A 26386-nucleotide genomic window follows, 5' to 3' on the forward strand; every position below is an offset into this window, starting at 1 on the left:
TTCCGGTCTTTGTGCTAGCACAGCTCAGCTAGCACAGCTGCAACTTCCAAAGGAAGAGGCCCTCAGGTCCGTCGTCAATCCGCGATGAAGAGGAGGACTCGCGTTACAGGAGGAGCAGTTGGTCGGAGAACAATTTTACAACTCTCTCCTTCGGGGCCCCGCGGTGGGATTGCTGGGGAGAGGGAAGAAGGACCCTCAGGATCTGATGGTATTTTCCACGTCATGTCGGCAGCTAGCTGGCTAGCTAGCGACGAGCTAACTAAATACTAACTGCCGAGTCTGAATAACTGCTATATATTGTATCCGGTAAAAAATAATGTTTACTCATCCATATGTCTATTGTTTATTTTGTTACGTTTACTAGATTTAACGCATCGTCCCAACACACCCAACAGCAACTGCCGTTACTCATTGTGAAAAGCCAACGGCTGAACTGAGCGTTGAGCTAATGTCACTGTTTGTTAGTATTGTACTGTATAGTACTGTAAGTTAGTATTTGCATCATGTACTACCATACACGAGCCACATTTTGCAGACAATAGACTTAAAACATTTACTTTGTAACCCGTTTGTATTGAAGTGGTCGTTTGACCACCTTTAGCTTTAAAAGACGCGTTCATTTGCTACATGTGGCTTTGATGATTGACGTGTGCTTTTTTTTTGCAGACGAGCAGGAAGGAGAGGGACAAAGATTCGTGAGAGAGAAACGCGCCAACATGAAGCCTCCCACAGTGAAAGCCACCGGTATGTTGTTATATGCCATATTGTAGACAACTTCTCAGTTAATAGCATGACTTCTCAGTTAATAGCATGAGAAAGTGTGACTGGTATTGTATAGTCTTTTTGTATGGCCATTGGCAAGCAAACTGCATGGAATCACACTGTTGTGTCCACCTGTAGAGGGACTGTCTTTGCTTGGAGCCTATGAAGATAGCGATGAAGAGGACGGTGTCGAGTCTCGACCAACTGCTATGACCTCTCAACATATTCGCTCTGCGGATATTGATAGTACATTAGCGAATTTCATGGCTGTAAGTATAGTTTTACGTTCTATTATTACTTTACAGTGAAACCTCTGAGGTCAAACAGTCTTTTCCAGGATGTTGGTCGACATGAGATTTAGTCATAATAAGGAAAAAAAAAAAGCCCCGTAGCAAATATTGGAAATGGTATTAATCTGAATGAAGGGCTGGGCGATATATCAATATTATTAATATATTCATATTTATTTTAAGCGTAATATAAAAATACAAACAAAATATTGTTTGTCTCGATACACAGTGGTGTGAAAAAGTGGTTGCCCCCTTCCTGATTTCTTATTTTTTGGCCTGTTTGACACACTTAAATGTTTCAGATCAAACAAGTTTAAATATTAGTCATTGACAACACAACTGAACACAAAATGCAGTTTTAAATGAAACTTCTTATTATTAAGGGAGAAAAAAAATCTAAACCTACATTGCCCTGTGTGGAAAAAGTGATTGCTTCCCAAACCTAATAACTGGTTGGGCCACCCTTAGCAGCAACAACTGCAATCAAGCATTTGCGATAACTTGCAATGAGTCTCTTACAGCGCTGTGGAGAAATTTTGGCTCACTCATCTTTGCAGAATTGTTTTAATTGTTGTTCATTGGGGGAAATCGCTTAAGTGATTAAATTTAAATGTGACAAACATGCAAAAAATTAAGAAATCAGGAAGGGGGCAAACACTTTCACACCACTGTACATATATATGCAATAGACATAGTAAACAGAGGAAAAAACAAACATACTTGATAAATACAAATACAGATGCAAAAAAACATATAAAACAAAGCCGTAGGCACCCCTGTTGCTTTATATACCCGAGTTTTTGTGCGATTTGATTTCATGCACTCTCGCCGTACGGGCAACGCACGATCGACTTACTCGACACGCATGGAGGACGTACGAAATATTTGTGAACATGCTTTAGCCACAGTAATTGTGTATGTGGGGGGAAAAAACGTAAGCGCCCATAGAGTTTGTTTAATGTAATAAAGATAAGTCAAAAGTAACTACATAATTTAAATTTAGTTACATCAAGTAATTTAATTTGAAGTGACAAAACAAAGAGATAAACGTAAAAATAAAATAAGTGACTCATTATGTGTGTGAATGAATATTATAATGTCTCCACAGGAAATTGATGCTATCACCACTCAGCCAAGTTCAGATGATGCAACGGGTCAGCCTACAGACTCGGCTAGTATCCCACCCAAACCAGAGGCTAATGCTCAGCAGCCAGGTGCCAGTGCGGGAACAAGTGCACAGTTCGAGTTCAATACTCAGTACTCCTTAGCTGGAGGTAATTGTGTGCGCTTGTATGCAACGTGCATGTGTGACCTCCATGTTGGAAATCTGTTTGATACCCTGATGATGACCCTATCATCCAATGATAAACATATCACATGTCCACTTTTTTTTTTTTTCCAGTGAATGTGGAAATGGGGGACTGGCAAGAAGTATGGGACGAGAACTCTGGCTGCTATTATTACTGGAACACTGTGACCAATGAGGTCTCCTGGGAACTGCCCAGCTTTTTAGCTAATCAAGTGCAAAGCCTGGCTCAGTATGCAAACAGGTAAGAGTTTCACTTTTTCCACTATTTGTTGGAGTGTCTTCATTCCTAAATGCATTTAGCGTTGTAGGTGTGACTAACACATTCTCTTCCTTTGTAGCACGAGTGTAAATGGCAATGGCACATCCCATACATCTTATTACACTGGTGCAAATACATCTGCTGCAGCTCCAACATCTACTAAAGACACTAAGGTCAAGGCAAGTTTAACTCCCCCCACATATCCATTGAGCACTATATTTTTGTAGCTATAACACGGTTTGATTCTGTCTAAATAGGAGGTCATGGAGAGTGTTGTAGGCCTCACAAGCAAAGAAGAGGAGCGCTGTGGAGTGGCTGCAGCTCTGCTCGGTCCCTTAATCCCCATAGAGGTGAAAGACGCAGAGGAGAAATGGAGAAAAAGAATCCTTAAAGGTTTGGACGAGAACGAGACGATTTTGGATTCCGACGGAGAGGGTGTTCGCTCTGCCGGATCCCCCTCGACTCCTTTGCGTGACCCGGACTCTGTCCAAACTGTGGAGAAAGACTCTGCCACAAAGAAGATGTCAGAGGAGAACTCTGACACCGAAGGGGGACCAGAGGAGGACACAATGGAGCTGGAACTGACTTTGGAGAGGAAAAAGGTTAGTGTTGTGGTTGTCGCGTCTGCTCCACCGTTGCACACAATATCACGAGGACCTACCTTTTAACCGGACTGCCGATACTTAGGCTGAGCTCCAGGCACTAGAGGATGGTGATGGAAGTGCTGGAGGCTCCAGTCCTTGTTCTGAGACAAGCCAAGATGCTTCTGGTTCTCGTGCTGCCCTTAAGAAGAAACGGTGGAAAGCAGTCTTTCCCGGTGCTCCAAGTCCAGATTCAAACAGTCGAAACTCAGACCTTCCGGACAGCACACACTCAGGTAAGATATCAGTGCCCTACAGGGGGAAATGAGTGTGAAGAATTTCACGACTAAATTCCATTTCCAATAGTAAACATCAACATGCCAGAGAGCATGGCAGCAGAAGAGGACAGGGAGATGGAGGACTCTGAGCAGAAACCAGATTTAAATGCTCCACCTAAAGATGAGGTAGAGACACCTGAGCTCAAGGTAAGAGGATGCTCTAATACAGGGGTGTCCAAACTTTATCCAGCCAATGAAAAATGAAAGGCTGCAACTTGGCCACTTTTGATATTTTGTAAAGCATATGCTAAAAAGTTACATATATTTCACAAAAATCTCAGCATCTCAGCTTTGTGATTAGTATCAGTTTTGCTTTTTGCTGTTTTTTCCCCCATTGTTGCAGTTAAAATTTTCCAATTTTCATGTATATTCTCAGAAAATGTTTACTTTTTTGTCATTAGATACAATTTGTATTTCTTAATAGTTTGACTTTATTCTTGTAAAATTACAGCTGTTTTTTTTTTTCATTTCTGCTCTTTTTTTCCAACTATTTCAACTTTGTTGTTGTAAATTTTTTTCTCATAATTATGACTGTATTCCCATAATGTTTTGACTTTATTGTCATAACGGAAGTTTTTCCATAACCTAATTTTCCCAAAATGTCAAATGTCTTGTTTCTCCATACATCCATTTACTATGCCGGTTATCCTAGTTAGGGTCGTGGAGGTATGTTGCAGCCTATCCCAGCTGACTTCGGGCAAGAGACAGGCTACACCCTGGACTGGTCACCAGCCAATTGCAGGGCACATATAGACGTTTTGTTTCTCATTATGTAAAAAAAAAAAATATATATATATATATACACACACACACACACACATACAGACCCTTTCCAAAAAATTAGAATGTCATGGAAAAGTTGTTTAATTTCCATAATTCCATTCAAAAAGTTAAACTTTCATAGATTATAGATTCAGGGCCCACAAGTTAAACGATTTCAAGTGTTTATTTGTTTATTTTTACGTAATTTGGGCTTCCAGCTCATAAAACCCACGAAAACAGGAATTAAAAAAATTAGAATACTGTGAAGAAATCACCATTTACTTCTCAGTTTTTGCAGGAAAAAAAAGAAATTAGGATCACATCAAATCAATCAAAATATGGTACTTTCAAAACGATATGTCAATCTTCAATACTTGGTTGGGAATCCCTTTGCCTTAATCACTGCCTCGATGCGACGTGGCATTGAAGCAATCAGCCTGTGGCATTGCCTGGGAGTTATGGAAACCCAGATTTCCTTGATGCTTGCTGTCAGCTCTTCTTTGTTGTTGGGTCTGGTGCCCCTCATTTTCCTCTTGAGAATACCCCATAGATTCTCAATGGGGTTTAGGTCCAGTGAGTTGGCTGGCCAGTCAAGCACTGTGATGGCATTGGCATCAAACCAGGTTTTGGTGCTTCGGGCGGTATGGGCAGGGGCCAGGTCCTGCTGGAAGATGAAATCTGCATCTCCATACATATCCTCAGCAGAAGGAATCATGAAGTCCTCTAAAACATTCTGGTAGACTGTTGCGGTGACCTTGGAGTTTACCAACACCTGCACCGGACATTGCACCCCAAATCATGACGGACTGTGGATATTTCACACTGGACCTCAGGCAGCTTGGGTTCTGTTCCTCACCCGTCTTCCTCCAAACCCTTGGACCTTGACTCCCAAATGAAAGGCACACTTTACTTTCATGGGAAAAGAGGACCTTGGACCACTGGCCAACAGTCCAGTCCTTCTTCTCCTTGGCCCAGTGGAGACGCTTCCTACGTTGGCTCAGGTTCAGAAGTGGCTTGACCCGAGGAACCCCACAGTTGTAGCCCATCTCCCGGATGCGTCTGAATGTGGTGGTTTTTGAAGCTGTGACTCCCGCCTCATTCCACTCTTTCTGGATCTCTGCCAGATTCTTGAATCTTCCCTGTTTGATAATCCGCTGAAGCCCACGGGCATCTCTTTTTCTGGTGCATCTTATCCTGCCACATTTTGCCCTTCCTCTAGACTTTCCATTGATATGCTTGGACACAGCACTCTGTGAACAACCAGCCTCCTTAGCTATGAACTTTTGTGGCTTACCTATCCTATGGAGGTTATCAATGATGGTCTTCTGGCCAGTTGTCATGTCTGCAGTCTTCCCCATATTGAACCAAACTGAAGCAATTTAATGACACCTGGGGAAGCCTGTGCAGGTGATTTGAGTTTAGTAGATGATTAGTGTGTGACACTCAGTTTAAAACATTCATGCCCTGCAAAATTTGGGCTGATTTCTTCACAGTATTTTAATTTTTTGAATTCCTGTTTTTGTGGGTTTACTGAGCTGGAAGCCCAAATTATGTAAAAATAAACAAACACTTGAAATCGTTTAAATTGTGGGCCCTGAATCTATAATCTATGAAAGTTTAACTTTTTGAATGGAATTATGGAAATTAAACAACTTTTCCATGAAATTCTATTTTTTTGGAAAGGGTCTGTATGTATGTATATATGTATATATATATATATATATATATATATATATATATATATATATATATATATATATATATATATATATATATATATATAATATTATATTTCAATTTTATGCTACTAAAATGATGTTATTTTTCATCATAATGTTTTGACTTTATTGTTGTGAAATAACATTTTCTCGTTACATTACAACGTTTTTTTAAACAAAGAGCTGCCTGCAGCCTGTGGCCCCCGGGCCGCACTTTGGACACCCCTGCTCTAATACCAATAACAAATGAGACGAGCCCCATTTTTTTAATGTTGAATAAATGTAGTTTCAGATTGGAGAACTGGCTAACACATTAACCAACAAAATGGAGTTCCTGGGCATAAACAAAAAGGCTGTCTCGAACTTTCAGTTTCTTCTTCTGCAAACCGAGGTGAGGAAAAACTGGATTCTGTTGCCAGGAAGCATTTCCCTGCAATATTTATTGAATACTTTTTTTTTTTCCATTTTGAGCATACCCGTTTGGCTGTACTTTTAATATTTTAAACTCTCATTATAATCAATCAATTTGTCGCTCATGAACTAATTTCCCCTCTGTCCTCTCTCTTCTGTTCTTCTGTACCACCCCCCCCCCCTTTTTTTTTTTTCTCTTGAAGACACGGATCGCTGACTGGAGGGAGGGCGCTCTGAATGGGGTCTATCTTCGCCGCAGGCTACAGGAAGCTGCCGAACACATAAAATATTATGAACTTAACGCCACCCCTAAAGGCTGGTCCTGCCACTGGGACAGGTACGCACTGCTTACCTTTCACATCTCTACACCCCCTCGCCCCCACCCCAAAAAAAATCTTGCTGTGTGCCCACGCGCTCCTCAATCCAGAGGTTGCAGACTTTGTATATGACTTGTGGAGAAGCTTAACCAGTACGTGTGGATGAGTGCACAAACCAGACCCAGACTCTGCAGGTTTTTCCTGACACAGTGCCTAGCATTGTGCCTTTCACATACTGATAAGGGAACATCCACTCAGGGCCAGCCTGCTGCTGCTCAAAGAGTATATTCCTGCCACAGAGAGGAATCCATGCCCAAGCTCGGTTGCAAGGGCCTTGGTAGACTGAACTCAGTCAGTGGAGGATTTGGGAGGGGAGGTAGTAAGGTTGGTTGCCTGGGAGAGCTTTGCACTTTACAGGACCACAGCCCCCAGAATGCAATGCAGACAGAGTGATGCCCTGGAAGCCACCAGTGTCACCATCAAATAAAAGGTGAAGATGGAGCAATGACCGGAATCCAGCAGGTCAGACCAACTCTTATTTCATGTCTTCCTGTTTATTATTTTTCTTGACTGAGACATATCATTGTGTGATCTTAAACAAGATGACTTGTGATTTAATGTTTTGTTTGATCATGATGATGCCTACTTCCTGGCATCTTCCCCGTGTCTAGGAGGGAATGGTTGTCTTAAACATTTTATGACAACCATGATGTGACCTGCTCAATACTTCATTCAGGATCCTGAGATGATTTGTTTTGCTTTAACTGTTTTAAGAGCAAGGTGGGTCCCCAATCCACATTCATAGTCAATCTTCAATTGGACTCCCCTTTTGGATGGTGAAAGTCACCGTCCATGCCAAACTCGAACTCACCGTGCGATTCCTCCCTTGCCCAGGTCATCGTTCCAGTGAGCCAGTTGCAAGGCCACTCGTTAAGACTGTTGCCTTCTATCTCTGTTGTCCCACTCTTTATAGAGAGCACAGGCGATATTTTTATGTCAACGACCTGACGAATGCTTCCCAGTGGGAGTTCCCGACAGAAGAGGCAAAGGGGGATGACTTGAAAAGAAGCCACACTAGCCAGGACGATAACAAGGCATCGGCACCCAATGGCGGGTCCACAGGTTAGTGGCCTGCAACGTGTCTGCATTAAGGGTTTAACTCAGTGGTGTCCAAAGTGTGGCCCCGGGGCTATTTGCCGTCCGCGGCTGCTTATTTATTGGGCTGTGGCACATATAATTTAACAAGAAAACTAAAAAAAATATATATATATGGGGAAAAAACAGTAATTTTTAAAAGAATAAAGTCAAAAAAGTTGTAATCTAATGAGAAAGTTGTAATTTTGCAAGAATAACATAATATGAGGGAAAAATAACATTTGAGTCATATAATGTTGAAATGACAGACAAAAGACGTATTATTTTTGACAGTTATTTTAATTACTATTGCAACACATCAGTAGAGTACAACTAACCTGTCTCACTAAACCAAGCTCACCTTCCCGATTAGTGGGTGAACAATCCAACACAAGTAACGTTGTTTTAAGATTCAAGATTCAAGAGTTTTATTGTCATATGCATAGTAAAACAGGCAGTTATACTATGCAATGAAATTCTTATTCTGTATTAGTGTAAAGTTGAAACATTAAAGACATTTTTTTTTAAGTCGCAATATAATAAACAATGAATGAAGTTGTAATTTTTTAGAAAATTTGTTTGCAGAAAAGGTTATAATATTACGAGAATAAAGTCAAAATACTGTGGTAATAGTCATAATTACGGGAAAAAAAATTTAACACGAAGAAATGTGAAATAGTTGGACAATAAACAGCAGCGGTGGCAAAAAGTCACAATTTTATGAGAATAAACTTGTAATATTGTGAGGAAAAATAATGTCATTTTAGTAGCAAAGAGTTGAAATACTACAAAAATTATTTATTGTAAAGTTGAAAAACCAAAACAAAACCTCAAGTTGTAATTTTTGGAAAATTAGGATTGGGAAAAACTTGTATTATGGGAATGAAGTCATAATTTTACAAAACTAAAATGTATGAAGATGATGTAAGAAAGTTGAAATATTTGGCGGAAAAATAAACAGTAAAAATGGGGGGCAAAAGTGCAGAGTGAAGTTCATACTAATAATACACTTTCTCACCTACAGTCATCCCTCGTTTATGGCGGTTAAATGGTTCCAGATCCGGCCGCGATAAATGAATTTCCGCAATATAGGATGCAATGTTAATAAATGGAATGTTTTTGTTGTTAGATCATAGAAAACCTGTTTATGACTTTAAAAATATGTTTTTTTAACATTATTAAAGCCCTGTAGACATGAAATAACATGCCCATAGTCACCATTACACTCCTACTATTCATTGTTTACATCACATTGCGCAACTCTTATGCTGCAGGGACTCGAGCTGGCCGCTAGCGAGCAAGCTAGTGAGAGAACCAGTTAGCCTCGAAATTATTTCTTCTAGACTTAAGAAGCCAAAAACTTACCACTTCCACACGGGAGAACTTTTTCCCCCACCATGGCTGACTTCATGACTTCATGCAGTGTTGCGGTAATGTAATGTAATAAAGTCTCATTAATGTTTTGTCATTACTGCCGCCTAGTGACCAGAATACTACATATCACTTGTATTTCAATATGTTTTGACTAATAATAGACCATTGTGTACCACTAAGCGGTGATATTTTATTAAATAATTTCTGAAAAGCTCCATATAGCAAGGGAGTGATCATCGAACCGTGATATTTTGAGGGACGATTGTATGTGACAAAACTGATTTGCATTTTTTTTCTTGAAATATATAACTTCTTTGCATATCTTCTTTACATCCTTTCATTTTTCACTATGTGGCCCTGGCTGGAAAAAGTTTGGACACCCCTGGTTTAATTCCTATTGTCCACAAATGTGGTCCAGTTTTTAACCGATATTTAATCTGAATATTTTTATTATTTTAAAGTGCATAATTCATTTATTTTTTAAATGCAGCACCATCTGTTCGTGCCCCTGTTGCCCCACCAGCAGCCCCTCCGTCCAACGCATCTTTGTGGTCCCCATCTCAACCCCCGCTTCCTGATAGCCCACCCCCGCCCCCCGAAGACCCGCCACTTCCACCTCTCCCCCCTGGTTCGCCACCTCCACCGCCACCTCCACCTGACAGTGATAGTGAGATCATGGAGGTGGAAATGGAGATGGATGACGACGATGACGAGCCCCCAGCCCCTGGAACAGAGGACAATGGCACTGGGTGGCCTCCTTCGGCCAATACAGGGCTTAAGGTAAGGACAGATTTACTTTTGACAGGTAACATGCTTGTAGTTGTCCTTTTTAGCCTTTCCAGAAGAGTGACACATTTTCCTTTTTTTAAAAAAAAAAATAAAAAAAATTCCGGAGCAGGTGTTGGAATCTTCAGGTGTACTGGGAAAAGGTCAGAAACGCAAGGCTGGCCAGCTGAATAAAGCCATAATTGGGAGCAGTCCCATTCTATACACACAGTCTATTGCCACTGCAGGTAAAATTTGACCTTCTGTGATAGTCACAGAATAGCAACATCACATTGTTTTGTCTTTGTTGTGTCCGTAGCGCCGGTCATAACTGCACCAGTCTACTGGGGTGTGCCGGCTGTCGCTGCACCTATGATCCCCTGCGAGCCTCCCCTTCCACCCATTCCCACTCTGCCCCCACAACCACCTCTGCCACCTCCCCAGCCACACTTTGAACCCCCGGTTTCTAAAGTGGCACCTGTAGAAAAGATCAAGAAACCCAAGAAGGATAAGGTGTGTAAAAACATTACTTTTATTGATATTTAAATAATTTTCTGAGAACACAGTACACTTGTCCCTCGCCACATCACAGTTCGAATGTCACTGTTTTTTTAAACATATTAATAAATCATGGTGTTATGTGGTTGAATATGGCCTATTATCAGTCAAAAATATGCATATTGAAGCAAATGTTATGTACTTATGGCCTAAATTAAGCATTGTCAAGCATAAAATTGGCTAAATGAACTAAAATAGAAATACAGTCGCCCCTGGTGGTCACTAGGTGTTCGTAATTGTTTGGTGAGACCACCAGTGAAGCACCAGACTTGGAACAACAGGCTTTTATTGCAGGTTTAAATGATCTCACAACAGGCCCAATAATAACGATAAGCATTATAATAACTCGGGTCACTGTCGTGGCCATAGCCCACAATGAGCGAAAACTCAACTCTGAAACCTCGACGTCACGTCCTGTCTGCCATTGATACAAGGTAAACTGTCTTAAATGGCTTATTTTCTGTGATTATATCTACTATATTGGGTAATATGGAAAAGGTGACTACAGGGGTGTTATTTCATGTCTAAGTGGCCCACAGTATTAAAACACATGAAGATTGTAAACAGATTTTCTTTGCCATAATTAAGCAAGTATTGCATTAGTATTGCAAGTATTGCAAGGAATCCTACTTTGTAGAAATTGACTTATCGCGATCGAATCTGGAACCAATTAACCGCGATAAACGAGAGGTTACACAGAATTAAGAAACTGCATTAAAATTGTGTATTTTAAATGTAGTATTCTGCATTGGTCACCAGATGTCAGTATTTGTTGAGTGAGACAAGTACCAGACTTGATCACAAGAACAACAAGCTTTTATTGCAGGTTTAAATGACCTCACAACAGGCACAATAACAATAACATAATAATCACAACACGGGCTACTGTTGTGTAATCAAGCTAAAACCCAACTTTTAACCCCCAATGTCACTTGGTGACATTTATTGCAACACACATGAGCGTGAGTCTTTTTTATGTCTTAAATTTATTATTTTTTCTACTTATATCTACAGTATTGGATAAGACAAATGTAATGGTGGCTATAGGGGTGGTATTTCATTCTCTGGGGGACTCTAATGATACAAAAAGTTGAGATGATCATAAACAGGTTTTCTATGCCATAACTAGGAAAATATTGTATTTATAGAAAAGGAATCCTACTTTGCGGAAATACACTAACTGGCCTAAATGAGGGATTACTGTTTACATTCTGTAGGCAATTAATTACATACATAAGCCTGACATTCCTACTCATAACATGCATTCAGTCATAATTCAGTTGCCTCACGACACACCTCTCTTCTGTACTCTGTGTATAATTGTAGAAGACAAAGACCAAAATGCCCTCCCTGGTGAAGAAGTGGCAGAGTATACAGAAAGAACTGGAGGAGGAGGAGAAGAGCAGCTCCAGTGATGAGGACAGAGACCAGCTCAACAAGAAGAGTATAGAAGACTGGAAGCAGCAGCAGCTCTTGACGTATGTCTCTCTGTCTCTGTCTCTGTCTCTGTCTCTCTCTGTCTCTGTCTCTCTCTCTCTCTCTCTATTTATTCATTTTCGTTTTCTACGCCATAACTATGAAACTATTCCATTTATAAAGAAGGAATCCTACTTCGTAGAAACTGACTTATCGCGGTCGAATCTGGAACCAATTAACCGCGATAAACGAGAGAAGAAACCGCATTAAAATTGTGTATTGTAAATGTAGTATTCTACATTGGTCACCAGATGTCAGTATTTGTTCGGTGAGACAAGCACTAGACTTGACAACAGGCTTTCAGTGCAACTTTAAATCATCTCACAACCGGCACAATAGCAATATCCATCCATCTTCTACCGCTTATCTGGGATCGGGTCACGGGGGCAGCAGCCTAAGCAGGGAGGCCCAGATTTTCCTCTCTCCGGCCACTTCGTCCAGCCCCTCCCGGTGGATCCCGAGGCATTCCCAGGCCAGTTGGGAGACATAGTCTCTCCAACATGTCCTGGGTCTACTACGAGGCCTTCTACCGGTCGGACTTGCGGAGGAGTAGCGGTTCTACTCAGAGTCTCTTCCGGATGACAGTGCTTCTCACCTTATCTCTCAAGGAGAGCCCAGCCACCCTATGGAGAAAACTCATTTCGGCCGCTTGTACCCGCGATCTTGTACTTTCCATCACTACCCAAAGCTCATGACCATAGGTGAGGGTAGGAACGTAGATCGACCAGTAAATTGAGAGGTTCGCCTTTAAGCTTAGCTCTCTCTTCACCACAACAGACCAATTCGCTTGTCGATCTTGCGTTCCATCCTTCCCTCACTTGTGAACAAGACCCCGAGGTACCTAAACTCCTCCATTAGGGCAGGATCTCATCCCCGACCCAGAGATGGCACTCCACCGTTTTCCGGGCGAGAACCATGGACGCCAGAAGGACCACATCATCTGCAAAAAGCCTCAATCATCAAAGAGACTCACCCCTGCAGCAACCAAACCGGAACCCTTCAACGCCCTGGCTGCGCCTTCGAAGTATTCTTTCCACCGATCCACAACATCCTGAGTCGAGGTCAGCAGCACACCGTGCCCATCATACACGGTATTGACTGTGCACTGCTTCCCCCTCCTGAGACGCCGAATGGTGGTCCAGAATCTCTTAGAAGCCGTCCGGAAGTTGTTCTCCATGGCTTCTCCGAACTCCTCCCATGTCCGAGTTTTTGCCTCAGCGACTGCCAGAGCCGTAGACCGCTTGGCCTGCCGATACCTGTCAGCTGCTTCCGGAGTCCCATGAGCCAAAAAGGCTCAATGGGACTCCATCTTGACGGCATCCCTGACCACTGGTGTCCACCAACGGGTTCTGGGATTACCGCCACGACAGGCACTGACCACCTTACGACCACAGCTCCGATCAGCTGCCTCAACAATGGAGGCACGGAGCATGGCCCATTCAGACTCAATGTCCGCCACCTCCCTCGGGACATGGTCGAAGCTCCACCGGAAGTGGGAGTTGAAACTCCTTCTGGCAGGGGACTATGCCAGTTGTTCCCAGCAGACCCTCACAATACGTTTAGGCCTGCCAGGTCTGACCGGCATCCTCCCCCACCATTGGAGTCAACTTACCACCAGGTGGTGATCGGTTGAGAGCTCCGCCCCTCTCTTCACCCGATTGTCCAAAACATATGGCCGCAAGTCCGGTAATCCGACCACAAAGTCAATCATGGAAATGCGGCCTAGGTTGTCCTGGTGCCCAGTGCACATGTGGACACCCTTTATGCTTGAACATAGTGTTATCGACAATCTGTGACGAGCACATAAGTCCAACAACAAAGCACCGCTCGGGTTCAGATCAGGGGGGCCGGGCGGTTCCTCCCAATCACGCCTCTCCAGATCTCACTGTCGTTGCCAACGTGAGCATTGAAGTCCCCCAGCAGAACAAGGGAATCCCCTGAGGGAGCACTCTCCAGTACTTCCTCTAGAGCAGGGGTCACCAACGTTTTTCCTTGTGAGAGCTACTTTTACAAAATGAAAATGGCCAAGAGCTACCGGTACTCATTTTTGTAACATTTATTTTCAGAGCTTATTTTAAACCCAAATAAAGCGAATATGTTTGTTTTACCAGAACATTAACAAAATGCTGGTGTCCACAACTCACATTTTGTATTTCAGAATGCATTTCTTTCTACTGTTCTTTCATTATTAACTGAAAACCTGAATGAAAAGCAGGCTTGCGGGCACCTCATGTGGTCATGGGGGGCTACCTGGTGCCCGTGGGCACCATGTTGGTGACCCCTGCTCTGGAGACTCCAAAAAGGGTGGGTATTCTGAACTGCTGTTTGGCGCATATCACAAACAACAATCAGGAGCCGTCCCCCCACTCGAAGGCGGAGGGAAACTACCCTCTCGTTCACCGGGTTAAACTCCAACATACAGGCAACAAGCCGGGGCGCAACAAGAATTGCCACCCCTGCCTGTTGCCTCTCACTGCTGGCAACGCCAAAGTGGAACAAAGTCCATCCCCTCTCGAGAGGACTGGTACCAGAGCCCTTGCTGTGCGTGAGGTGAGTCTGACTATATATAGCGGGAACTTCTCAACCTCGTGCACCAGCTCAGGCTCTTTCCCTACCAGAGAAGAGACATTCCTTGTTCCAAGAGCTAGTTTCTGTAGCTGAGGATCGGACCACCAAGGTCCCCACCTTCGACTGCCACCCAGCTCAACTCTGCACCCGACCCCTTTGGCCCCTCCCATGAGTGGTGAGCTAATTGGAGGGGGGAACAATAGTGATAACATAATCAAAATAATAACATGGGCTACATTTGCGGCCATTACCACGACAAGCTAAAACTTGTGAGAACTTGTAAAGCTGAATCCCCGATGCCACTTCCTGTCCGCCAGCCATTCTGCTCCTCTTCTAGCACTGGAACACATTTACTGTGTTGCCACACGAGCGCAAGTTTGATTTATGTCTTATTTTCTCGTATGTCTACTATATTGGGTAATACGAATGTAAAGGTGACTATAGGGGTGTTATTTTATGTCTAGGGGGCTCTAATAATGTTAAATGTATTCAGAAGATTGTTTCTATGCGATAACTAATATACAAATATTCAATTTGTAAAGAAGGAATCCTACTTGGTGAAAATTCACTTATCATGGTCGGGTCTGGAACCAATTGACCGTCATAAACAAGGGATTAACTGTATTTAAAAGTCTGATGGTAGTACAGTCGTGTAACCAAACATTGTAATTAATCATTCACTGTTTTTAAAATTTCCAGCGGAAAAGCGTCAAAGAATGCCAACTTTGAGGCACTTCCTGATGATTGGCGAGACCGACTGAAGAAAAGGAAGCTGAACAGCACGTAACATCCGACTGGAACAACTTGATCAACGTTTTATATGGGTATTTTCAAATAATGTCATAATGTAACTGGTTCTCCCAAACAGAAGATTTGGTTGTTCATTTGTGGACCTATCCATTCACTTCAGCGGTCCATGCGTGGCACACAAAGGCTTTGAATGTCCTTTTCTTATTTTTTTTTTTTAGACTATAATGTAAATGTGCCAAACCTCTTGAGTTTGTAAAGTCCTTTGTATAGAAGTAATTTAGACGGCCACAAAAGTGTGGAGGATTCATCTCTTTTAGCATTTATACAGCTGTGTACATAAGATGTATATTGCCATAAGCCATGTTTTGGAAAGAGATGGAATGTCTCTGAATGTGTACATTTTGTAAAGGTATTAAACTGTTTTTCCAATGTGTGTTTTGTTTGTACAGCCAAAGGTTTGATATTTTGTAAAGCAACACATGTAGATATGCTTATACAAGTCTTATATATTTCATGAAATAATTGCATCCCAGATTTGTGATATGCAAGTGAAAAAGCCTATTATCTTAGGTTTTTGCCCTTTTTTTTGTTTTTGATGTGTTGTTTTTTATTTTCCACATTTTGTAAGTTTCTATTGTGTTATGACATTATCCTCAAATTTTGACTTTATTGCCATACACGGTAACTTTTTCCACAGCTATTTTTAATTTCTTTCACATACTGTATTACAACTTTCAAAAAAGTTTTTCTCTGCTCACGGCTGCTAAAATGAAATTTTCTCTCATGAGTTTTTCATAAAATTGTGACTTTTTTTAGAATATAACTTTTTTCCTTCGTATTTTGACTTTAATATTATGACTTAAAAGGGCTTCTGTTTTAATATTTCAACTTCATGCTACTAACCTGATGTAACTTTTCCTCATAAAATTATGACAATCTCGTAAAATTGGGAATTTTTCTCAAATTGCAGCTCTTGTAATATTTTCACTTTATCATAAAATTACTGCAGATTTTTCAGTTTTTGCTTATTAAATTATAGTTTTAGAATGTCCCTCGGCGATTCTGATCCGATTCAAATACTTTGTGCAAATTCACCTGTCTGGTAGTGTGTTTCATATCATAGCATCAAAACTACAAGACATTTAATTAAGTAATTAGAATATTTTAAAATTGTATTTAGACCAATAAAGAAAATTAACGAAACCATTAAAATAAGTGATTAAATATTAAGAATTACGAAAAGAAAAAAACGTTTTTCACAATTCACTCATGGCTCCATTTCAACAGGCAAACGTTGCCTCAAATGAGTGCAGTACTAAATGTGTCGATATTTGAGAATATTTGGGAGCACGAAAAGCTGGTATCGATATTTCAGTATTGATCCGCACATCCCTCAAAGAAATCTGCCTGGGCAATTACAATTATTGTATTGTCAAAAATGACGTAGTCCGCTGCTGGTAGCCTATATGTACCCGTTAGCTACTTTTCAGGTGTGTGTGACATAGCTACGAGCTACTAGCCACAGCAAGGAAGCCCCAGTCTCATGGTGTTTGTTGGGAACATCGGTTGCTTAGTAACACTTCTTTCTCGTCAACGACTGACTTATTCAATCTATGTAGTTCTTTACTTTTTAAATTCCACAACTGCACGAATCATGTGCAAAGCGTCGTCATTTAAAAACAGTGTTGAGCAACATAAGGTAAGTGGTTCTACTTGTGGGACATGATAGCTCTGCTACGAAACCTAGCTAATGCCGAAAAGAGTTGCCAATTGTGCATGAGATTTTGAACTAAAAGTAACTTTTGGTAATGTTAATGTCAAAATGTTGCATTACAAACATTTATTCTATGCCTCTTAATCGAGAGACAATCGAAGATGCCCGAAAGGGATGCAACCTTCATTTCATGTGTGAGTTATTTGGGTTTTACGTCCATCCGCCACAACATGAAAAGGTTTTCAAATGTGTAATATGCATCCGAAACGTGTAGTCCTGCCAGTACAATTATTGTATGCATATCGTGTAATACAAACACATTTTTTCAGCTACCTATTATCTCACACAAATAAGTACACCGCTCACATTAAAGTAACCGTTTCATGACACTATATAGCAACAGAATATTTCTCAAGGAACAGTACGATGGAAATGAAACTTGGCTATACGTTAGAGTAGTCAGTGTACAGCTTTGGATAGCAGTATAGATTTCTTACCCACTGACAATGATGAGACACAGCCATTATTGTCTAGGGCAGGGTGTCCAGACCTTTTCTACTGAGGGCCACATAGTGAAAAATGAAAGGATGCAACTTTGCCACTTAGATTTTTTTTTAAAGCAACACATGTAGATGTATTTTAAAAAAAATGCATCTTAGCTTTGTGGTACAGGTGAAAATGCCTGTTATTAGTATGAAGTGTGATTCCCCCGCCTCCATTTCTGCTGTTTTTTTTTTTTTAATTTTGCAAATATTTCAACTTAAATAATCTTTGTAAATTTTTATTTTTGTAATACTATGACTATTATTAATATTAACTTTTTTTCCCCAAACCTAACTTTCTAAAAATGACAACTTTATTTTGTTTTTGTTTGTTTCTTACAATATTACAAATTTTAACAAATAACATATTTTTTGTAATATTTCAGCTGTTATTAAAATGACATTTGTTCTCAGAATATGAGTTTATTCTCGTAAAATACATGTCATTAGAATTTGACTTTTTTCTCAAAATAGTTTCACTTTATTCTTGTAAAATTACAGCTTTTTTCCATTTCTACTGTATTTTTTAAAGTTTCCAATATTTCAATTTAAATAATATTTGTAAATTTTAATATGTAATATTATGACTTCATTCCCATAATATTTGGACTTTCTTCCCATAATGTTATAACTTTTTAACCAACGTAATGTTCCAAAACTTTATTTTGTTTTGCTTGTTTCTCATAATATTCCGACTTTTAAAAACAAAAAAAGTTTTTTTTAAATATTTCAACTCAGTGCTATTAAAATGACATTATTTCTCCTCATAATGTAACAAGGCTATTCTCGTAAAAATCAAGTTTTTCATTTCTTTCTTTTCGTTAGAATTTGACTTTCTTTATCTTAATATTTAGACTTCGTAAAATTACAGCTCTGTTTTTTCATTTCTGCTGTTGTTTTTCTTAATTTTACAACTATTTAAACTATTTTGTTCTTGTAAATTTTACTCATCATTATGACTTTATTCCCATAATATTTTGACATGTTTCTCATAAAATTCTCAGTTTTTGCCCAACCTAATTTTCCAAAAATGACAACTTTCTTTGTTGTTTTGTTTGTTTCTCATAATATGATGACTTGTAAAAAAAAAAAAAGATGCCTTTTTTTTTTAATTTCAACTTTATGCTACTAAAATGACGTTAATTCTCCTCATAATATTATGTTATTCTTGTAAAATTAAGACATGTCCTTGTTAGGTTCCAACTTTTTTCTCTTCGTATTTTGACTTTATTTTATTTTATTTTTTTTTTTTTTTTAGTTTTCTTGTTAAATTATATTTTTAGAATGTGCTGCGGGCCAGTAAAAAAACAGCCCCCGGCCCACACTTTGGACACCCGTGCCCTAAAACAACTGTTACTGACATCAGCAACAACCTGCGGCGGGCAGGAGTGAAGGTATCAGTGATACCTACTCCACAGTGATACCGTATCACTGTGGAGTAGGAATGAACTGAAGACATGTGTCTTCAGTACAAGCAGTACAGGGAATGACATCAGAGCATTCTGATTGGACACTTTGGTAGGTTCTTTGAGCTTGCAAAATGTAATGTGTGACATCATTGTGCATCATTGCCTGTGTATGTAACAGCTATTGCAATGTGATTGCACTTGCAGCCATTTCAATACGTTCAATGCAAAACAGCTGTCACAATATTCTTATAGCTTGTTTTTGTGTTTTATATTTTGTAGTCGTCAGAAGCCCAGTGATTGGCAGGCAACCAGTCCATGGTGTACCACGTCTGTCGCCCAAAGTCAGCTGGGGTAGGCTCCAGCTCACCCGTGATCCTGAACAGGATAAGCAGTAGAAAATGAATGAATGTACTCCACTCAGAGTCGCAGGAACACAAGAGAGGGAATCTCAACGAAATTGTGCTGTACTGGACTGTAAGAACAAAATGACTTGAAGACAGTAACGCTGCTTAATACATCAGAGCATATCATAACAACCCCTGGATACGAGGCAGCACAGCGATGACATCAGGGCAAACTGCTTCAACGCTTAGTAAGTGCATCATTTGTTTTTTTGGGAATGAGATAGCAGAAAATCCACAATTCAATGATTAAATGCAGTCAATATGTCTAACTATTTAGCCTTTTTCTTACAAGACCTTTGGCCTTGGTCAAAAGAAATATTCCGACTTTTTTTCTCAGAAATTTGAGAAATTTTTTCTTTTAAATATATGACTTTATTAAAAAAAATTAAACTTTTTTCTCGTATATTTACGACTTTTTTCTCAGAAATTTACAACTTTATTCTCGAAATCTCAGATTATTTTAATACTCTGTCGTAACAGGCATTGCCTGAGACAGCTATGAAAAGGGGGGACTTACAGTATGTGACCTTTGGCCTTGGTCAAAGGTGATATATAGTCGTAAATTTACAACTTTCTTCTCATAAATTTATGACTTTATTCTCGAAATCTCAGAGATATATATATATATATACTTTTTTTCAATGTGGCTATAACGTACCAGAAAATTGATTGTTAACAGGTTTCCTTGCTGTAACTACAAAAATATTCCATTTCTGAAGTAGGAATCCGAGATCACTTATCACAGTCGCTTATGGAACTAATTAACCGCCATAAATGAGGGATATCTTATTCTGTAATTTATATTGCTTGCTGAAATGTGAGGGGTGTGCTCACTTTTGTAGAATGCTGTATATATACGGTATGTAGAGAGAGGGATTATCCTTAAAATGAGTGCACTGGCGTTGACTTACATTTCGTCATTTAGGCAGGAAATACATCAGCCATGGCCGGTCCTATCATCAGGAATTGGTGGAATACCTACCAGCTGGGCAAATCTGACACCAAAGACTCCAACAGAGAGGTGGACAATGAGGACGTGACAGTGAAAAGGCAGTGTAAGCTGTTTTCATGCAAATTTACTGTATATAGTACTACCTTATTTAAAGAGACATATGCGTACTCTGTTGGTGTGACATTGTTAAAATACTCCCTTACCGTGCTCCTTGATTGATTAGACCAGCGGTTTAAAAATATCTGATGTGCCCCAAAGGTGTTCAAGCCTAATGCCAGGGCATGAAATATTAAACACGCTCCTTTATCACTGAGCTTTGTACATCAGTACAGCTCAGTATCAAATGAGCAAACCTGTTATGCGGAGATGAGCTAAGTGCACTGCCTTAATGAAAAATGTATACCTACATTCTATGGAAGTGAGCAGGAGCCTGGAAGACGAGTTCATTGATTATCTTTGTGCCTCCTAAGTATCCATAAGTCAGGCACTGCGAACCAGGCAGCTACGTATAAACTTTGACGAAGGACGCCCAGTTTTGAGTCTAAGAGCACCGCTGGATTTGGTTCAGTTCCCATCTGTCTCGTGTCCCCGTTGGCCCATAGAGTGTGAGGTCATCAGCAATGCAATCCATCACATAGGTAATGAATGCAACACTGTAATTCGGACCCACTGAAGACTCCATCAGGATGGTTAGGTTGTTCAACATCACATTTGTACTGCTTTGTTATTTTGTAGAGTGGGAACCTCCTCATCCCGAGCCTTTCTACTACCCTAAAGGCCATGAGAGGATACCCTTTCAGTCTGGGGAGGAGGGCCGACAAGTGGTCTATTGTATTGACAATGGTAACTTTAGAGCTACGCTTTATAGAAAATATGACTTTTTTTTTTGCCAAAAATGCCAAACATACACTCATTGGTCACAACATTGTGTACATCTACACCCGGGGTGTCCACACCTTTTCCAGCAAGGGCCACATAGTGTAAAATGAAAGGATGCAGGGGCAAAATAACATATTTTTCTTTAATATTTCAACTTCTGCTACTAAAATGACATTATTTTTTCTCAGACTATTAGAACGTTCTTGTAAAATTAAAGCTTTTTCTCGTTAGATTACAACTTTTTTGTGTTATTTTGACTTTATACTTGTAAAATGACTGCTGATTTTTCAATTTTTGCTTTTTTTTTTTTTCCTGTTCAATCATATTTTTAGAATGTGCCACGGGCCAATAAAAAAACAAAAAACAGCCGCATGCTGCAAATAGCTCCCGGTCCGTACATTGGACACCCCTGACTTACACAATCAATGCAGAGCTACAATCATCAAAATTGTGGAAAAAAGTAAACCATATACAGTACATACAGTATAATATATTGGCTTTTCTTTATATAAAAGTGTGCTTTTTTCTTTTTTTTAAGCCTCTTTTTCTACCCTCAGGCAATAAGTGTTCCTACTTCACGTGCTCGCGTGTTGGAGGTTCAAGGGTGTCGGAGAGAAGAGCCTCTTTCAGTGACGTCAATCAAAGACAACGCTCTCTTGAGTTCGAGTCCCGATTTGAGAGTGGGAACCTTCAGAAGGCTGTGCAAATGTGAGTGTGTCTTGAAAGCTTTTCATCCTTTTCACCTTTATCACACGCTTTTCTCTTTCAGTGCACTTGGGACCTAACCTACTGCATGTGTTGTCTCCTGCTCAGTGGTCCCTTCAACTACGAGCTCACCCTGCGCACAGACTTATACACCAACAAGCACACGCAGTGGTTTTACTTCAGAGTGAGGAACATGAAGCCAGGGGTGACCTACCGTTTCACTATTGTCAACTTCACCAAGCGGCGCAGCCTTTATTCCCAGGGCATGAGGCCGCTGCTGTACTCCGAGAGATCTGCTGAGGAGAGCGCTGTTGGCTGGCAACGCGCTGGCTCCAACATCGCGTACTACCGCAGTCAGGTAGGTGGCAGTCGGGGTGTCCAAAAGTTGTAATATTACTAGAATAAATAAAAAATATTATGGGAATAAAGTTATAATATTAGAAAAACTACATTTAAAAAAAGAAATTTGAAATTCTTGGAAAAAAAACCCCAACATTAGAAATGGAAAATACATCTGTCATTTTACAAGAATAAAGTCCAAATATTAAGAGACAAAAAGTTGTATTTAAACGAGAAAAAAAAGTTGCAATATTACGAGGGAAAATAATGTCATTTTAGTAGCATAAGTCATTATATTGTGAAAAACAAACAAAACAACAAATATAAAGTTGTAATTTTTTGAAAATTAGGTTGTGGGAAAAGAGCTATAATGTTTCGAGAATAAAATAAAAATATTATAGGAATAAACTCATAATTAACAGAGAAACAAGAAGAAAGTTGAAATAAATTAAATTAAAAATTAGAAAGAAAAAAACAACAGCAGAAATGGAAAAACCAGCAGTCATTTTACAAGAATAAAGTCAAAATATTAAGAAAAAAAGGTTTTTATTGTATTGAGAAAAAGGTTGCAATTTGATGAGAATGAACTCATAATATTATGAGGAAAAATAATGTCATTTTAATAGCATAGACTAGAAATATTAAAGAAAAAATGTGATTTTTTTAAGTCTTAATATTATGACAAACAAGCAAAACAAAAAAGTTGTCATTTTAGGAAAAGTAGGTTGGGAAAATGTTGTAATATTGCGGGAATAAAGTCAACATATTATGGGAATCAAGTCACCACATTATGAGAAGAAAATTTACCAAGATTATTTAAGAAAAACGTTGAAAGATTTTGAAAATTAAAAAAAAAAAGGGTAAACAAGAGCAAAGAGTGAAGTTGATACTCATCATAGTTTTTTTCACATGTATATCACAAATCTGAGATGCAGTTTTTCTCTGGAAACATAACGTCTTAGCATATCAACATGTGTTGCTTTAAAAAAAAATCAAAGCAGCAAAGTTGCATCCTTTCATTTTTCACAATATGACCCTCGGTGGGAAACGTTTGGATACCCCTGTGTTTAACTCTTCTAAAAGTGTATATATTTACAGATCTTCAGATTGTGGGACATTAGTATCACTGACTTCAGATTTTGATGACTGTAGTGAAAGTTCGTATTAAGCGTAGTGGTACACCATAAGTGCAAAAACAGTGTACATGTGGAATAATCATGTGACAGAGCTTCATATCTGTTTCTATTCAGAATAGGAAGGGCAACAATGAGCCGGAGAGCCTGTACTCCCTCACGTGGACTCTCCAGTTCCCGTATGAAGCTGACACCTGCTACGTGGCGCACTGTTACCCCTACACCTATTCACACCTGCAGTGCTATCTTAGGCACATTTCCTCCAACCCGACAGTAGCCACGTACTGCAAAGTGCGGGTGCTGTGCCACAGTCTTGCTGGAAATGCGGTCTACGTGCTGACTGTAACGTCACGGACGGGCGACAAGGTGAAAGACAGCAGCAAGAAAGCTGTCGTGGTGACGGCCCGAGTGCACCCTGGAGAAACCAATGGCTCCTGGATGATGGAGGGGTTCCTCGACTTCCTGCTCGGGGACTCGGCTGATGCTCAGCTTCTGCGGGACACTTTTGTTTTTAAGGTGAGAAAGCTCAGAATCTAACATCTATCTGTTCATAATTCAATGTATGGGGCAGGTGGCTGTGCCCCAAACAACAACAGCAGATCACAATGATTTTTAATGTGTGTTTTTCACAATATCTTTTTTTTTCAAATCGATACCAATAACTTTGTGTTTCTCAGGACCGATATGATACAGATAACTTTTTTATCGCTACTTTTTTCTCTTTTGTTAGTTTAGTTTGTCATAGTTTGTCATAGTTTGTGCACACATAGTTTGTGTCATAGTTTGTGCACTTCTGGAGTAAGAAGGACTTGAACAAAGCTGGATTTTACCACCTTTACAGTTTTACAGTGAATAACAACTCCTTAACATTGATTGACATCTGTGGCGCAATACACTCGTCCCTCGCCACATCGGTTCGGCTTCACTGTATGGCTTTTTGTCAGACATACAGTATGTTAATGAATAAATCATGCTGTTTTTTGGTTGAATACGGCCTATTATTAGTAAACAAAATACACATATTGAAACAGATGTACGTATTTTTTGGCCTAAATTTAGTACTGTCAAGTATAAAAATGTGCAAATGTATGAAAATACAAGGAATTAAGAAGCTGTATTCAAATTGTGAATGTAGTGTTCTACATTGGCCACAAGGTGTCAGTAACTGTTCAGTGAGACAAGCACCAGACTTGATCGCCAGAACAACAGACAGTATTTTGCACCTTTAAATGATCTCACAATAGGCTCAATAATAATGATAATGATAACATAATAATTTATAATAATAATAATCATCATCATCATAATAACAACACGGGCTGTATACAAGCTAAAACTCAACTCTGAACCTGGACGTCACTTCCTGTCCACACATCTGGAAGACATTTATTGTAACACACACGAGTGTGAGTCTTATTGATGTCTTAAATCAGGGATATCCAAAGTGCTGCCTGGGGGCCATTTGAGGCCCACGGCTGTTTTTTTATTGGCCCGCGGCACATTGTAAAAATATAATTTAACAACAAAACCTAAAAAAAACAACAACAGCAAAAATGGAAAGAACAGCTTTAAGTGAATAAAGTCAAAATATGAAGAGAAAAAGTATAAATTTTATGAGATTAAACTTGCAATAAAAGGAAAAATACTGTTCATGTTGTTTTAGTAGCATAGAGTTGAAATAATAAATAAAAAATATGCTCTTTTTTTCTAAGAAAGTTGTAACATCATAAGAAACCAACAGAACAAAATATCGATCCATCCATTTTCTATGCCACTTATCCTCATTAGAGTCGTGGGGGTATGCAGGGGGCCTATCCCAGCTGACTTCAGGCGAGAGGTGGGGTACACCCTGGACTGGTCGCCAGCCAATTGCAGGGCACATATAGACAAACAATCATTCACGCTCTTATTCATACCTATGGACAATTTCTAGTCGCCAATTAACCCAACATGCATGTTTTTGGAATGTGGGAGGAAACCAGAGTACCCGGAGAAAACCCCCTCACGCATTGGGAGAACACCACCGTGCGGCCCAAAACAAAATAAAGTTGTAATTTTTGGAAAATGAGGTTGGTGAAAAAAAATATAATATTATGGGAATAAAGTCAAAATATTATGGGAAAAAAAAACGTAAAAAAAAGAGAGGAAGAGAATTTAAAAGCACTGTAGTTGTTTTGTATGTACATAGTTAGCCTGACTCAATGGTTGGTGCGCCAACTTATTTTTCATGTTAAAATGATTGACTTTGAGACCAAGTCACGTATGTGTTGTAATGTCAAACATTCTTTCTTGGATGCTGCAGGTGGTGCCAATGCTGAACCCAGATGGTGTGGTGGTGGGCAACTACCGCTGCTCTCTGGCCGGCAGGGACCTCAACAGGAATTACAAGTCAGTGCTCAGGGATTCCTTTCCGTGTGTATGGCATACCCGAAACATGGTGGAAAAGTGAGTGCTTTATGTTACTTTTACACATTGTGGCTCAAATTTTGGATACAGCCCTGCACATGCGCATAGACAGATATATCCAATGTTGCAGCCAGTAAGTTTATATCCTCATATGGTTTATTTATTATTCTGATAAGCAATTTGTACAATGTAATGCATACTTGCATATAATCTATACTTAGGGTACATTAATTGTAGCTTTTGTCAGTCTCCTACGGGTGTTAAAAGACACAACTGTCACGTATGGTTTATTATGTATTTTCCTCAGACTGATGGACCAGACAGATGTAGTTCTCTATTGTGACTTTCATGGCCATAACCGTAAAAATAACGTCTTCATGTACGGCTGTAACAACCGAGAGGATGTTTCATCGAGGCTCCATGAGAGAGTCTTCCCGCTGATGATGAGCAAGAATGCCAGCAACAAGGTAAAACAGCATGGTCACAAAGAGATTTGTTTTTTTTTGTCTATGTACATTCTTAGTACCAGTT

General features: G+C 39.8%; 2 protein-coding genes across 7 annotated transcripts in view; both read left to right on the forward strand.

Moving 5' to 3' along the window:
• Window positions 1–13: 13 nt before the first annotated feature.
• fnbp4 (formin binding protein 4) lies at window positions 14–15801 on the forward strand. Of its 3 annotated transcripts, none has more exons than XM_054777280.1 (17): window positions 14–208; window positions 667–744; window positions 901–1031; window positions 2161–2326; window positions 2455–2602; window positions 2700–2799; window positions 2878–3222; window positions 3308–3497; window positions 3568–3686; window positions 6306–6410; window positions 6634–6767; window positions 7721–7869; window positions 9746–10035; window positions 10154–10268; window positions 10340–10533; window positions 11905–12056; window positions 15322–15801. In XM_054777280.1, the coding sequence occupies exons 1-17, from the start codon at window positions 85–87 to the stop codon at window positions 15407–15409; spliced, it is 2628 nt and encodes an 875-aa protein (XP_054633255.1). In that variant the 5' UTR covers window positions 14–84; the 3' UTR covers window positions 15410–15801. The 3 variants fall into 3 exon arrangements, with proteins under 3 accessions (XP_054633255.1, XP_054633257.1, XP_054633256.1); XM_054777282.1 differs by having other exon boundaries at window positions 3586–3686; XM_054777281.1 differs by having other exon boundaries at window positions 2700–2793.
• Window positions 15802–16725: 924 nt separating this feature from the next.
• The window catches only part of agbl2 (AGBL carboxypeptidase 2), a 29981-nt gene continuing 20320 nt past the window's right edge, over window positions 16726–26386 (forward strand). For all 4 annotated transcript variants that reach the window (XR_008570438.1, XR_008570439.1, XM_054776678.1 and 1 more), the window contains exons 1-10: window positions 16726–17071; window positions 19317–19629; window positions 20367–20496; window positions 20864–21031; window positions 21129–21236; window positions 21830–21980; window positions 22086–22335; window positions 23567–23965; window positions 25752–25894; window positions 26163–26322. Coding sequence is in view for 2 of the 4 variants with exons in the window: in XM_054776678.1 (XP_054632653.1) it covers window positions 20385–20496; window positions 20864–21031; window positions 21129–21236; window positions 21830–21980; window positions 22086–22335; window positions 23567–23965; window positions 25752–25894; window positions 26163–26322 (1491 nt within the window). In the remaining 2 variants the exon portion in view is untranslated. The remainder of the gene's footprint in view (window positions 17072–19316; window positions 19630–20366; window positions 20497–20863; window positions 21032–21128; window positions 21237–21829; window positions 21981–22085; window positions 22336–23566; window positions 23966–25751; window positions 25895–26162; window positions 26323–26386) is intronic.

The sequence above is a fragment of the Dunckerocampus dactyliophorus genome, chromosome 5 (assembly GCF_027744805.1).
Source record: "Dunckerocampus dactyliophorus isolate RoL2022-P2 chromosome 5, RoL_Ddac_1.1, whole genome shotgun sequence".
NCBI lineage: Eukaryota > Metazoa > Chordata > Actinopteri > Syngnathiformes > Syngnathidae > Dunckerocampus > Dunckerocampus dactyliophorus.